This window comes from Eriocheir sinensis, chromosome 43 (genome assembly GCF_024679095.1).
Source record: "Eriocheir sinensis breed Jianghai 21 chromosome 43, ASM2467909v1, whole genome shotgun sequence".
Classification (NCBI taxonomy): domain Eukaryota; kingdom Metazoa; phylum Arthropoda; class Malacostraca; order Decapoda; family Varunidae; genus Eriocheir; species Eriocheir sinensis.
The window spans coordinates 124,236-138,844 of NC_066551.1; the positions used below are offsets into that span (position 1 = coordinate 124,236).

Consider the following 14,609-nt stretch of genomic DNA (forward strand, 5'->3'; position numbering starts at 1 on the left):
TATGATAAAAACTGACTGAAAGATGGCTGCTATTATTCAGTCAGTTTTTATTGGAGCAATAATGAGTTTTGGTTGTAATGTGTCTGATGATATCTTGAAACCCTCCAGCAAGAAGAGCAAGAATAAAAGCTGGCAGTAGATCGTGTAGTAATCTCTGCTGCTGTGAGAAAGGTCAGAGCCGGTCAAGGATGTGTTCAAACACATGGCAGAAGAAATAATGAGTAATGTCAACCAAGGAAGACCCGACTTTGCCTGAGTGTGTATTAAAACACATGACACAGAGAGACTAATGGTATCTATCAGCAAAGGAAGGTCCTACTTTGCTAGAGATAAAGTTCTGTTATTTAGAAAAGCATATATGAATTTCTTGAGTACATGACTGTAGGGCTCACTGTTCTGGCTATAATCTGGTGATGTTAAGCTTACACTTAGATTTATGACAGTTGAACCAATAGTAAAATATAGTTGATGCAACTTGAGAATTTATATGGGAGGGTGCAAACTTTAAAACCCATGAGGGCCAGGGATGCATAGGGTGTTCATTACCTGCTTGTTTTAGTGTAATGTTCATAGCCATTCATCCATTGCTCAGATGGTCCCATGTTCCACTGCCAATGTTCAGAGCAATCCCAAACTCATCAGTCAGGCCAAACTGTTATTTTACTAATATTTTTTTCAAATTTTCATGTCCAACATCTTGAAAGTTCAATGCACAATTATGGGAAATGACTAAATGCCTATATAATGATGGGGAGTGTCTAGGAAGGCCCGGGGGGAGGGGTGCACATCTTGGAAGCACCAGAGGCTTTGCCTCCACTTACAGTGCCTTGAGAACCATCACCATAACCTCTATCAATTTGTTGAAGTCTTGTCCATTATCAGCACAACTAAATTCAGTGACCATGGTATTGGCAATAGTTGCTCCATAATGACTTTGGTCCACCACTCAGTCTCAGCACTGACTGGAGTAGCCTCAACTACAAATGGCTGCAGCTGGCTAGAGATGCCTATAGCTGTCCCCCTAAGACGGGTACCATTGCTCATGCTGAATCAGTAGTAGGTGTACCCACCATGACTGATCTCGCCACTGCCAGGCCTCCTTGTCTCAGTCCCATTATATCCACCCTCAGCCTTCTGAGCTCAGTTGATAAGTGAGGCAGTTAGTGATCCTCCAAGATGCTTAGTATGTTCTAGGTGCTCACATGCAAAACCCTGTGGAAGCTTACCCCAGGCCTGGTTTCATGGGGGAATGTCAGCTCTGTACCATCCCAGCTGTCCCCATAACAACCCTGAGAGCTGAGTAACCAAGACCATATAGCTCTACTTAGGCTACAAGAAAGTGTTAACTATCATAGAGAAGCTGTTGTGAGCTGAGATTGAATTCAACCTTTTAGTCTTGAGCCAGTTGCCTTACTTGATGAGCCAACAGCCCCCTGCCTGACGTGACAAGGCAGATGGATGCTGCGTTGCAAGGCCACATCAGCTAGCTGCATTTGGTGCCCATGTGCATGATACTGTCACTGCGCACTAATCAACTATGCAGTGTCCTCTGAGTTCCTAAGTGATGAACTCCTCAATTTTATTCATATTTTCATGTATTGAAATCAATGAAAACTTCAAAGTTCCTTTATGGATTAATTGGGGACTTTCTGAGCTGCATCACGGTGGAGGGTAGCGCTGTATCTGCCCCTTCAGCACACAGCAAACGAAACTGGAGCACCGCTCATTTGTGTCTCCAGAAGGGCTGCGAGGCAGAGTGCTGTGATATTTAATTAAAATTATTCATGTAATTTTGTAGGAAAATGTAGCAGAGAAGAAAGCATTCCTCACCTTGCCGTATTCCTTGCAAAAGAAAGGCAGTCTGGGGAATACGTGGCAGCCCTGCATCTTATTGACATGTTTTTATCAAGCTAATTCAAAAGCGAGTGAAATCTGGCTTGCAGTGATGAGTAACTCACCCTAATGCATCAACCACTGGAAGCCTGATTTCACTCTCCCTTCGCATTAGCTGGATAAGAAGATGACGAGATGCTGGGCTGCCACATGTTTCCCAGACTGCTTTCCTTTTGCAAGGAATAAAGCAAGATGAGCAATGCTTGTTTCTCCACTATATTTTCATTCAAAATTGAATTCTTTAAATGAAATCTCACAGTACTCTGCCTCTCAGCCCTATAGGAGACACAAATTAGAGGTGCTCTAGTTTAGTCTGCTACACACTTGCCCAGAAAGAGGAAAGTCCCCTGTTGAGTGCCTGTGTGATTGCCTCTGCTCCTATCCTTTGGGAATTGCTCTTCTTTACCTGCAAAGTAAGGGGTGGGAATTCTCATTGAGGAAAGCCGGGTGGCGGGGCATAATCGCCATCCACGCCAAGACAGCTTGCCAAAAAAAATAGCACCTCTTCCATCATCATATATATGCTGCGTGCGAGTGAGACACTTCAAATTTATTTAATCGAGAGGGAAGGATTGGCGATGAAAAAAAAAATATTAATTGTTATTATGTTTTTATTGGGGGCATGGGCAATATATGAAAGACAAATTATTTAAAAATCTATCAGCATTCATGTTAAGAATCACCACATTACATAGGTTGGGGAAACAAATGAGTCTGATGAAGTAAAATTTATTCTTATTCTGTATAAAAGAAACATGATTTAACATTAATGGATGGTAACACACAAGTAAGCATGTTACCCCAGAAAAACCATTCCTGTGCATTCCTAGCAAGACTGACTTGTCATAATATATATGTTTTGCGCTACACTTGATGTCTGGTTTTTCTGAAGTCTTTTATTACAAGTCTAAAGGATTTTCTGGATCAATTTTTTTTTTCTAGAGTCAATTTCTGGGTACAAGGTAGTGTAGCAAATTTCAGAGAAATCTCAATTTCAGCTTTAGATATCATTTCATGTCACTGTGAAAGTTGCATTACATTCCACATGGAACCACAATGAAATGCATATCTAGGCTTAAATCAGAAAATCTTACCACAATAAATCTAATAACATGCTGCAGACCATAAATACAGAGGTGCAATATAAATATCACTTGATCCAAACACATTTAAGATGGCAAACGGAGGCCAATGTAGTCTGAGAGAGAAAATTACTGGCCAAAATTTTTGATAACCTTTTCAAAAGATACTGCATTTGTTGTAATTACAAATATGCTATGTACAGTTATGAAGATATGTTCTTTCAAACTTCATTTACAGAGTAAAATACTTTGCTTCATCTCCAAGTAGCACACAAGAAATGGAAAATTGAATTCTGTTTGGAGAATGTAAAGATTGAAACCTACTCTAAAGACAATATTTATTTCATTTTGTGTAGGTACTTTACTCTCTAGGATTACAAAGACAAAATATGGAACAAGATAAGTTCTAAAACTTCTTTTCTTGTTTTCAATCTATATCTGTAAAATATATGCATGTCGTGTTAAAAATTAATTGAATATAATGTGCTGCATAATCTTAAAATTATATGTTATGATTTACAATCAGAAAAACAAACCTGAGATGCACTGCACAACATGACAAGGGACACAGCTGCCCGGGGCCCCAGCCCGGCAGCCCGGCGCGGTGAGGGATAAGTCCCCACGGCTTGAGGGAGTGGCGGCAACAACATTACTTTTCCTTTCTTTAGAATCACACACAACTGGCAGTTTTATCCACCAGGAGTATGCCTACAGTTTCCTGCACGGTGCCAAAGTAACTAGTGCTCAGCTTGGCCTGAAGTACTGAAATATTTAAGAAAGATACATAATGTATAAGTACTCACTCAGTTTTTTTTTTTTTTACAACTTAGCGCAGTGGTTCCCAAGCCTTCCTGTGCCCCACAATGTTTGACTGATGTTTTCACCTTCCACAAAAAGTGATGTCACATATGAAGATTAAGGCTAATTTCAAATTTTTGTAACAAATTAAACTTCACTGTATTTCCTGTGAACAAATTGATTTTAAAAATAAGCTCTTAACTCATTGCATTAAATGGAAATCTGAATTGTTCAATTAATTCCAATATATTCAGATAAAAACTTAAGCAGTAAAATTAATCTACACAAGCCACTTTGTCACCCTTAGAAATTCCCTCTTTCACCCCCGGAGGTGTGGCGTCCCAGGCCGGGAACCTCTGCTTCAGTGAGTACATTGCTAAGGTTCTAATTGCAACAAGAACAAAGAAAAATGCACTATGGCTTTGATATGACTGGTGGTAATGTAAAACGAGTACAAATCTAAACCAGTGTCTTGGCTGGCTGGGGTCTGGGTGGCCGGGCAGCCCAACACGGCAGTGCATCGCCACGCAGTGACACACATCACAGTCACTGTGAATGCAAGCAGACCATGACTTCCCTGTCTCCTCTGTGGCTGATCCTTTTCTGACTAACATTTTTGACATAAGAGAATATCGGTCATGAAGGGAGCAGCAGGAGGAGCACAAGGAAGTCAACAGGAAAACAGGCAAACAAGCTTCTGCAAATGACTAAAGATAGGCTATTCTACTAAGGCTAATATGGAGTGCAGGTATCCCAATATTCTTTGAACTTAACATAATATGCATAATCAATTTGATAACTAGTCAAATAAGTAGGAATTATACCTATGTAACTGTGGGTAATATAAACCTCTCAGTCTAATAAGCATATAAATATTAATTTCTCTACATTGATGGAGGGCCAATGTTATGAAACATTTATACAGAGGTGAGGTTTACTTCTACTTCTTCATGATATATAAAGATATTTCTTTCTTTAAAAGAAAGAACTGTATGAAACAGTTTTCATCATTTCATGAGGGTCAACCAAGAAATTGGAACCTCAACTTCTATTGGATTTCCAATAACAATCATAGTAAGTCTCCCAAGACATGTTCTAGACTGCTAGAGTGACCTGTATTCTCTATACAAAACCTATCTTCGTAATCTGCTTGTCTGGTAATCAAGCTGTTCTGATCCAGTGTTTGAAGAAGATAAGAAAGCACTGAAGACTTCTCAAAAGTATCTGGTATCGTTGAACTTTCCGTCTGTTGTTCAAGCACTGAGTCAGAGTGCGTGATGCTGATGCTCTCACACTTCCTTAAAAGTTAATACCATTTGAATTAAGTGGTCCATTGTGTCTTTACCTGTCAGTAGGTGCAACTGTAAGAGTATAAATCATAGCAACTCAGAAGCCACCGTTAATCAAATAGGTATTAATGACTCCCTAATAGCTATTGAAATCAATGATAAATCAGTTATGTAAAATACCAGACAAATTCATTACAAGCTAGACAAGTAAAGACTGGTGATTAATGTATCTCACAACACAAAAAAAGGCTTAATGGTTAGGTTCAAGGAAGTTCCAACTGGCTATTTTCCTCCTAGTAAAGTAATTTCTCCAATCTTGATGACAACTGTTGCATGTATATGAAAATATTTTTTTTAGCATATTGCTTTCAATTAAAGTTATCTTCACCAAAATAATTCCCTTTATGCCTTTAAACTGAAATCTGTATACAACTAACAACTCAGAAGTAGATAATCAAATCTACGGATAACCATTTCCTAACTTATCTATTCAAACTTTTCATAGCAAGATAATATATGGAATACCTAACTATTTAAAAATCTAATTATATACACTAAAATTCATTTATCAAGAACTGATTTCCCTCAGGATCCATGGAATCGTCAGTCATGAGTTTTAAGGCAAAAGTTACTCCTTTACAAAATACTTCCCGTAGCTTCGAGAACTGGCTGTTGAAATCCTGCTTTCATTCTGTGAGAAAAAAAAGTGATGTTTAACTAACTTTTGAGCTCACTGTTCTAAGGAGGTGACTGATCAAAGAAACCAAAGTAACCTATTGGAGTCCATGATGCTTGCAGAACTAGGCAGAACTATTTCCTCATGTAGTGCTGGATGAAATCAATGGGGACTGGGAAGATGATAGTAGAGTTCTTTTCCGCAGAGACAGTGTTGAGGGTTTGCAGGTAGCGGAGCTGGAATAAAATTGAACACATGGTAAGAAATGGGTCCTGGCCAATGGGAGTCCACCTGATGCAAGGGTTTGCTCGAACAAGGTGGGAGTGTGATGTGGGATTCTTATATCATTTCTGGGATGGGTCAGCGATATGGCATGTATTGTAAACTTATATGAATACACCCAAGTGGATCAAAACATTTACAACAAAGTTAGCACATAACAAAACCAAGCATGCAGAAACAGCAAAATGGAAACAATTGTCCATGAAACTAAAACAAATTGTATGAATTGTGTGCAAGGTTGTAAAAGGGAGACTGAGGTAATGAACTCTTTGTGCACGTTATAGACAAAGTCTGCAACAGACAAAATAAGCACACACACAATATAAAACAACTACACTTGGACAAAACAGATCCAGTAAGTGAATGGTATGGACCACTTTCCACCGTCAAACAAGTTATACTGAATCTTGCTTAGGACGAGATAATTTTGAGCATCCAACTGTGAACTGTCTTTTCTGAGGATTAACTGGTCATTTTGAAAACTTGCCAAGACTCAGGTGAAAACTATGCAAAAGGTTTCGTACAGCAAAACTTTATTTAATCATTTAGAAAAATAATCTTATGAAGCATAGAAGCAAGTTTTCCTATTTCTCATCAAATGTGAATAATATGAAATATTACTTTTCAAATATTCCCATTCAACATTGTAAATACTGATAGTTTTAAGGTGGTAAGGTTACTCTAGGTCTAAGATGTTTGTCTTTACATTTATCCAATTTTGAGTAACTTCACATAAAAAAGTTCACACAACTGAGTACTTGACATTTATCAGTGACTGACAATGATGGATCTTGGTGTGTGCATGTGTGTGTGTGTGTGTGTGTGTGTGTGTGTGAATACGTTGCAAGTTTCCTTGAGTTGGTGTCTATGCAAGTGATTCCTCAATGTACAAAAACAAGTTTATTGTAATATGTTCAATAAAGTTTTTGCTGTATGAATTCAGTTGACTTTTAGAGACTAGTTCAGTTACATGGGAGCAATGACCATACAAGCTGCCACTGACAACTCACAGCAAGCTGACATTAAATATCCTTTATTGTTTACAAGTGTACCATAACCACACCTCACCTTCGTCTAGATTGCATTTAGTGTATTGAGAGAGTTGCAATGCTCTGAATAACTGCTCAGGAAATAAATATAATGAAATACAGAAATAGTATCCTCATTCAGCTCCAACCCACCTTTCCTACTTTGAAACAAGATTGTTGATTAAGTCAATTGGAAGAGGGAATATGATGGTCGAATTCTTCTCTGCCGATATTTGACTGAGTGTTTGCAAGTAGCGCAGCTGGAAGTATCGTATAGCTGGATTAGTTCTGTCTAGCTATCTAACACTACTGAAGCAAATCTGGAATGTTATAAACCGTAATTCTGTAAAGTTGGGAAAAATCTGAAGTTAGTAAAGCAACCACTCCAGCCTTGTGCTCAGGATGCAACTGCCCACAGCAAGTCTATGTAAATAAGCTATGACTCGTCCTCCCACAGAGGGCCCAAGGGACTAGCAGGATCTAGGTCATGAAATCTGATGCATTCTTGCTCATGAAAAAGTGAAATCTCAAAATGCAGACTTCCATAATTTTGTCGTGCAAAAACAATATTTTACATTTGTCATACATGAAGTGAACAAGGAAGTATAACACTGGGAAGTGTCATACATGTGAAAAACTGCTCATATATTACTTAAAACCTCCCTCCTATGTCACTACGTGTACATTGCCATGCTCTGCTCCTCTCAACTCTGATGGCTCCATTCTAGCATTCAATCTTTTCAGCATGAGAATAATAATCTGTGCTTGCTTGCTACTTTAAGGTTCCCAGTGATAAGGAACAGTATGCTTGAGGCTTAACATGCAAACTGGCTCAAATTTAATCTTTATGCATGTATGTATGTATCAACAAATACATATGTATTTGTGTGTGTGTGTATTTACCAAGTTGTGATAATGTACAGGAAATGCACCACACTTGTGGGGCCTCAGCTCTGTCTCAGTTGATCAAATTTAGCCATTAAAGCTTTTGGCCCGAATGATCTCTTTGTCTAGCTGTTCCACAGTTCAATGAATCTGTGAAATACTGTGTTTTTTGATATCCTGTAAGCACCTTTTCTATTTACTCTTCTGTATGTCTCCTTGTTGATCCCCATCACATACAAACAGATTTCTATCAATTCTCGGCTTGCCGGCTGATGGTTGCCAAACACCTTTCCCTGGACAGTGTTGAGAGGTGATATTGCCCTAGTGGCTCATGGTGGATGTGTACATGTGTGTGTGTGTGTGTGTGTATTTCTTAAGGCAAGTGTGCACAAGTGTGCTGCATGACTTGGTGCGGTGCTCATGTACTATGTTGACACTACAAGGGTGTCCAGCGGAATGGCCATCCACACATGGACACTGACATTACCATAAGGTTTAGTGGCATACAACAGGGACTTATAAACTGGGCTCTATTGGCTTAGCATCTTCAAATAATCACTGAACACAGCATAAGTAGACAAGGGAATTACTCTGGTTGTGAGGACTCTGCATTTGCAGTGTGGACAAGTGTCAAAATGATCATGCTAATTTGGATGAACGAAGGAGGGATGGCAGGGAGAGGTTTCAAATGTATTGCACTAGTCTGTCAAACGCTAAGGCTACTATAGGCTGCTGCTCTATTAAGCTTCTATAGGCGGTGATCTAGCTGTTAGGGGTCAGTGCCTGCGGGCCGCTGCACCTCACTCACACCTGCGTGTCACTGGACACTCAAGAGGTGTCCTCTACACCACTTTAATAAATACACTTCACCATTAATATTACATTCCAATTGGCTTACAGTTTCTGAAAGATTATGGATCAGTTAACAGTAAATACAACATATGAGAAATACAACTGAAACACATCAGACTGATACTATTTGAGATAAAAATGTTAAAAGAATTGGTTTGGTAGCTTTCACTAATGTGTATCATTTTAAAACTTAAGAGCCATAAGCAGTATGGTATAAGAACATAAAAATGTGTTGCCCTCAAATTCCAGCAAGACAATCTAGATCTATAAAAGACACAAGTAATGACTCTTGCCAACTGGAAGAATCAATAATGGTTGCTGAGGCAACCTTCACTAGTGGACTTGTGAGAGGGTCTGGACATCAGTGGGGGAAGGAACAAGCTGGCATTCTACAGGCTGGCCAGTAAGACATTGATGTACAGCTACATAATCTATTTGGTAGTGCCTCAGATTTTCCTCTCTTTCCTATTCATTACAACTAAGGAGGACGCTACATTACAAATTCTGACTCCTGTGTTAGGAGTCTAATTAAAGCCCACAGGGTTGATCAAGGTCTTACTGTAGTGGCATTTGATGTGCAGAAAACTAGGACATAGGTTACCAGTCTTATAATGACACACTCACGGACTACAAGATCAACTCTATAACTTGTAAGTGGTCTCACCAAATGGATGGAGTAATAGTCTTAAAAGGCAGGAAATGTATGCATAAATGAGTAAACCCAACTATATGGAAGAAGGAACTTTGGTGATCCTCAGATTCACAGGAACAATGACAGTGTAAGCATGTCAACAGATCAAGCGCCGGTGGACTTTGGAGGGAGGGAGCGAGATATATATATATATATATATATATATATATATATATATATATATATATATATATATATATATATATATATATATATATATATATATATATATATATATATATATATATATATATATATATATATATATATATATATATATATATATATATATATATATATATATATATATATATATATATATATATATATATATATATATATATATATATATATATATCAGCAGGTCGTAAAGTTTGGTTGGAGTAGTTTAAATTTGCTCAAAAAAAATAAATAAATAAAAAAATAAAAATAAAAAGATTTTCCGGCGCATCATACATGTAGGGGGGTCCAGAGGGGGGCGAGGGGAGCTGTTAGGTTATATAGTTAGTACTTTCCTTACTTTCGACATTAGGGAATTTTCCTTCATTTAGGGATTTTTTTTAGGGAAATTTTGGAAGCCCATTTTTCAGTGATTTTGGCTCACCCCCACACCCCAGTTCTCCACAGGTCCCCAGGCTTGTCTTGGGGGGTAGGGGGGGCTAGAGTGGCGAAGGGGGAGGCGGACTTCTTATAAAGTATTACCATATATATATATATATATATATATATATATATATATATATATATATATATATATATATATATATATATATATATATATATATATATATATATATATATATATATTGCCATTTGGAATTCTAAGATGTGCAGCTACTTCAAGCTATGACTATAGTGTTCATAGTATTAGTAGTATAGATTAATGATAGTAGTTGTAGTAACTGTAACAATACTATTATTATTATTATTATTATTATTATTATTATTATTAGTAGTAGTAGTAGTAGTAGCAGTAATAGAAGCGACAGTAGCTGTAGTATGATATCATAAAAATAAAAGGAAAAATAATAATAATAATAATAATAATAATAAATAATAATAATAATAGTAGTAGTAAAGATGGTTTCAATCTGGTAAGCCTGTTTGCTAACTTCTACTAATCAGTCTTAGGGAGAGGGAAAAACCGCTTGGCTACGAATTATCTTCCTAATATGAAGGAAACCTCCGGGTGCCTACCACCTACTACCTGGTGCCCCCTACACAAGAAAGGGGCCTGGGCGCCTTCCCCTCGCGCAAAAATAACAAGAACAAAAAGGAAGAACAAGGTAACATTATGCAGGTAACTGTCATATAATATTGATGAGCTTCTGAAAAGGGTTCAAAGATAATATTCATCACTAATCATTCATTCCCGCATCAAATAATGAAATATCCTATTCTGACCACCAAGGCCAGCGGCGGCCAGCCAGAGCGTAGGCTGCCGAGACTGTCAAGGACAGCCACTTCACTTTGGTTGTGCTTCCCAGAGGTCAGTGGTGCTGAGGCAACCTTGGAAAGTATAATTTGGCACAAGCAAATATATACCGCCTCAGTGCTGCGTGAGCTCGAATCCCCAGGCCAGCGTCTCCGTGGCCACAGAGTATCGGGTTTAAAGAGATTTATGTACCAGCCTCAAAGCGAACACACTGACGAGATATTCATGGACATTAATTCCATTTTTTTTCGAAGGGACACTGACAAGAAAGTCTCCAGGCAAGTGTTGGATGATTCCACTGAGCATTGTTGTGACCTCAGGGTGGCTGAGTGGCTGGCCAAGGGCGGGTGGTTCGGATTGTTCAACAATGCGCAGAGCGCCAGGACTGCTGAATGGCAGCTACGCATGTAAGACGAGTTGGCTGATGGCAGGAGAAGTGTGTGCAAGGAGGGGCGTGAATCAAGTAAAATGTTTAGTATTAGGGCGCTATGCTGAGGAGTGTATTGATTGTACGAGTTACTGCGCTGTACTCTAAAATATCGTCATGTGTGTGAACGTGTTGTCGGCCGTGACGGGTGGCTGAGCACACTCTGGTGCTGGAACTGCTCGTCCGGTAATTAATAATGAAGGTCACTTATGCCATTACCAATAAAATCAAAATTCAAAATACGAGCAGATGAAATGTTAAAATTATATATAAAAACAACAAGTGTATAACTTCAAGTGTTATCCGTAGAGTCACTTAGCTGTGGAAGGGAAGGGCGAGGGAAAGGGAGGGAGACGAGGCACGTCCACACCCGACGAAAACCAACAGCCAACTCAACGCTAGGGGCAGAATGTGCCTCCACACACACACACACACACACACACACACACACATAACCAGTGACTCATCACAAATTACCATACATGTTATATACATAGTGCAAATCTAGCAATTAACATATATATATATATATATATATATATATATATATATATATATATATATATATATATATATATATATATATATATATATATATATATATATATATCATACCCGGCAGTCTATAAATAAATTTACCTCATTTAAATCTGAGGAAACAATAAAGATAGTGTAGTAAGTCTCTCGCTAATATTTTCCTTAATATAATGGAAATGTTTTAATGTATTCAATACTATACGTCTGGAACTGAATGCTTTGATCACTAAAATCCTAAAATAGAAATTGTTGACACTGAAGCTTCCAGTGAGTGGCCTAACGAGCCTCTGGAGCCAGGCTGACCAAGGCACCAACAAGTGTTGCGCGGCGGACAGTACTGGGGAGGACGGCGGCCAGGGTTAGTAATGTTGTGTCGCGGCTAAAAGTGTATCAGGCTCACAAAACACTGGGATCGCAAAGGTTTGCCTTCACTGTCACTAGTGAGTTTTATATATGAAAAACAGAGCGTTATTGGACTGTTGGTACATATCCTAGTGAGGCCCATATTCTGAAAGCTACCAGTAGCGCCTTGAGTCATGAGAGGTGTGCTTCATGTGTGCTTGGTGCGGACTGAGTTACTGAAGGCCAATTGGGGAGCATGTACTGAAGGAGACTTTGAGGGTGAAGAGCTGGGCGTCACGGGGCTGGGGGGGAGGAGGCCTGACCACCGCTTCAGATATGGGCCGCGGGGTGAGGGGGTCCCCTGGAGGTCCTGCTCACCTGGAGTGCTGCGGGGGACTCGTTGATGACGTCCGCTGCTTCCTTGAGGGCCCTGGATGCACGCTGTTCACCCTCGGCGGCGATCACCTTGGCTCGGGCCTCTCGCGCTGCCTCGGCCTCGGCGGCCATGGCTCGCTGCAGCTGCACCGGGAGCCGCACGTCTTTGCTGCAAGGCGAAGGGCGTAAAGCAACGCACACACACAAGACATCACTTACTACAGGCGCCGAAACAGTATGGGAACACAGTGATGTGAATGACGTCACGCACTGAGTAGACAGCGCTTCAGCGAGAGGGTGTGTTATGAGGAGTCCATTACGTTACTTGTAAAACGGGAGGGAGAAAAGGCGTTGCGTCTGTCTACGTGTGCTGCTTGGTCATTCGGGACATACACATTTGACTCGATCTTGTACCAACACAAATAGGCAAGAAAGAGGTAAGAACACTATGCATGGCCCTTCCCACACGGCGCCAGGCCCTGATATATACAACCTATCTCCACGTGGGCTGCAACAAAGCTGGTGATGGTGCTACTTACATCTCTACTCTCTCCACTTTGACGCCCCAAGGGTCCGTGGCCTCGTCTAAGGAGCTCTGCATGTTGTGGGAAATGCTCTCTCTCTCGCTCAAGATCTCCGCTAAGTTCTTCGTACCCAAGACGTTTCTTAGAGTGGTCGCGGCCAGCAAGCGGGTGGAGTGGCTGTGGGGGGAAGCGGCGTCAGTGGGCCAGAGAGGCAGAGGGAAGCACGGTGTCTTATCTACCTAATTCTACGTAGATGAATGAGGTGCTGGAGGGCGGTGCGTGGGTGAGGGTGGTGAGGGATGGCTGGTGAAGAGGATGAGGAGCTACACGATTAATGGTGGTGATGCTGAGAATGACCCGAGAGGAAAGGATGAACTGATAGGTATAACAGTCAGAGCAGAAGGCCACGATGCTACGGAAAGCTTTCATAGTATCGTAATGAGCGTGATAGTGGATAAATAGTCTTTTCTAAACTCTTTTTTTATAGAGGCAGTGATTAGCGGGCTTTTTTCCTCATTATTGATATTTTTTTGTCCTTGAGCTGCTTCCTTTAAAAAAAAAATATGAGCGTTACTTTATGATGCTACGTAGAGCTATGCAGGACACCGTAGCATATTGGCATCATAGTGAAGGTGGGGACTGACAAAGGTTGGTTACTATAATCATCATTACAGTACAATGGTGGATCATCATAGTGAGTGACATGAACACACTATTGCTTAGCTGAAGATGCTCTATAAGACTTAAATGATGCCGATCCAAGACTGGCTAAAGAGAAGGGAAATGATGGTGATGATTATGATGATGATGGTGAAGAAGATGGCGCGGCAAGGGTGAATATGAAGGGTGATGGGGGTGTGGCTAACGTGATGGGGTGATGGGGTGTTGTTAGTGTGATGAGGTGTGGCTAGTGTGCTGGGGTGATGGGTGTGTGGCTAATGTGCTGGGGTGATGGGTGTGTGGCTAATGTGCTGGGGTGATGGGTGTGGCAAGCGTGATGGGGTGTGGCTAGGGTGATGATGGTATGACTTGTGCGATGGGGTGTGGCTAGCGTGGTGGGTGTGCGACTGGTACGGAAGGGTGATGGGGTGGGGTGACAGGGTGGGATGAAGGGGTAGTTAATGGGGGGGGGGGTACAGGATGAATTAAATCTAAGCTAAATCCTTCAAAGGGGAAGTTACTGGTTAAATAGATCATCAAACTTTAAATTATATACTGATCAATTAAGTCTTTGCAATAATGAATATCAAGAGACTCTTTTGAACAAGTATTTGAATGAGTTTAACTACTTGAACTCTTTCCCCTGGACTCCTGAGCTACATACACGATGGTGGAGGTACCAAGTGCAATGGGTGGAGGAGAGAACGGTAGTAGCAACAACAAGAGGATGTGTACCACTTACGGGGCCGTGTGTCACCAGTGTACTGGCGCCCAGCCTCCGAGCAACACCCCTCAGTCTGTCGGGGAACAAACACACACACACGCACACACAC

At 40.4% G+C, this 14,609-nt stretch overlaps 1 protein-coding gene across 7 annotated transcripts in view; it reads right to left on the reverse strand.

Moving 5' to 3' along the window:
* Positions 1 to 2,606: 2,606 nt before the first annotated feature.
* The window catches only part of LOC127010288 (mechanosensory protein 2-like), a 138,471-nt gene continuing 126,468 nt past the window's right edge, over positions 2,607 to 14,609 (reverse strand). For 4 of the 7 annotated variants that reach the window (XM_050884151.1, XM_050884152.1, XM_050884145.1 and 1 more), the window contains exons 5-8: positions 13,132 to 13,293; positions 12,596 to 12,761; positions 7,202 to 7,308; positions 2,607 to 5,974 (exon numbers count right to left, since the gene is read on the reverse strand). In XM_050884151.1, the coding sequence (XP_050740108.1) occupies positions 7,207 to 7,308; positions 12,596 to 12,761; positions 13,132 to 13,293 (430 nt within the window). In that variant the 3' untranslated portion in view covers positions 2,607 to 5,974; positions 7,202 to 7,206. The remainder of the gene's footprint in view (positions 5,975 to 7,201; positions 7,309 to 12,595; positions 12,762 to 13,131; positions 13,294 to 14,609) is intronic. The other 3 variants (XM_050884147.1, XM_050884149.1, XM_050884150.1) reach the window with 1 other exon arrangement.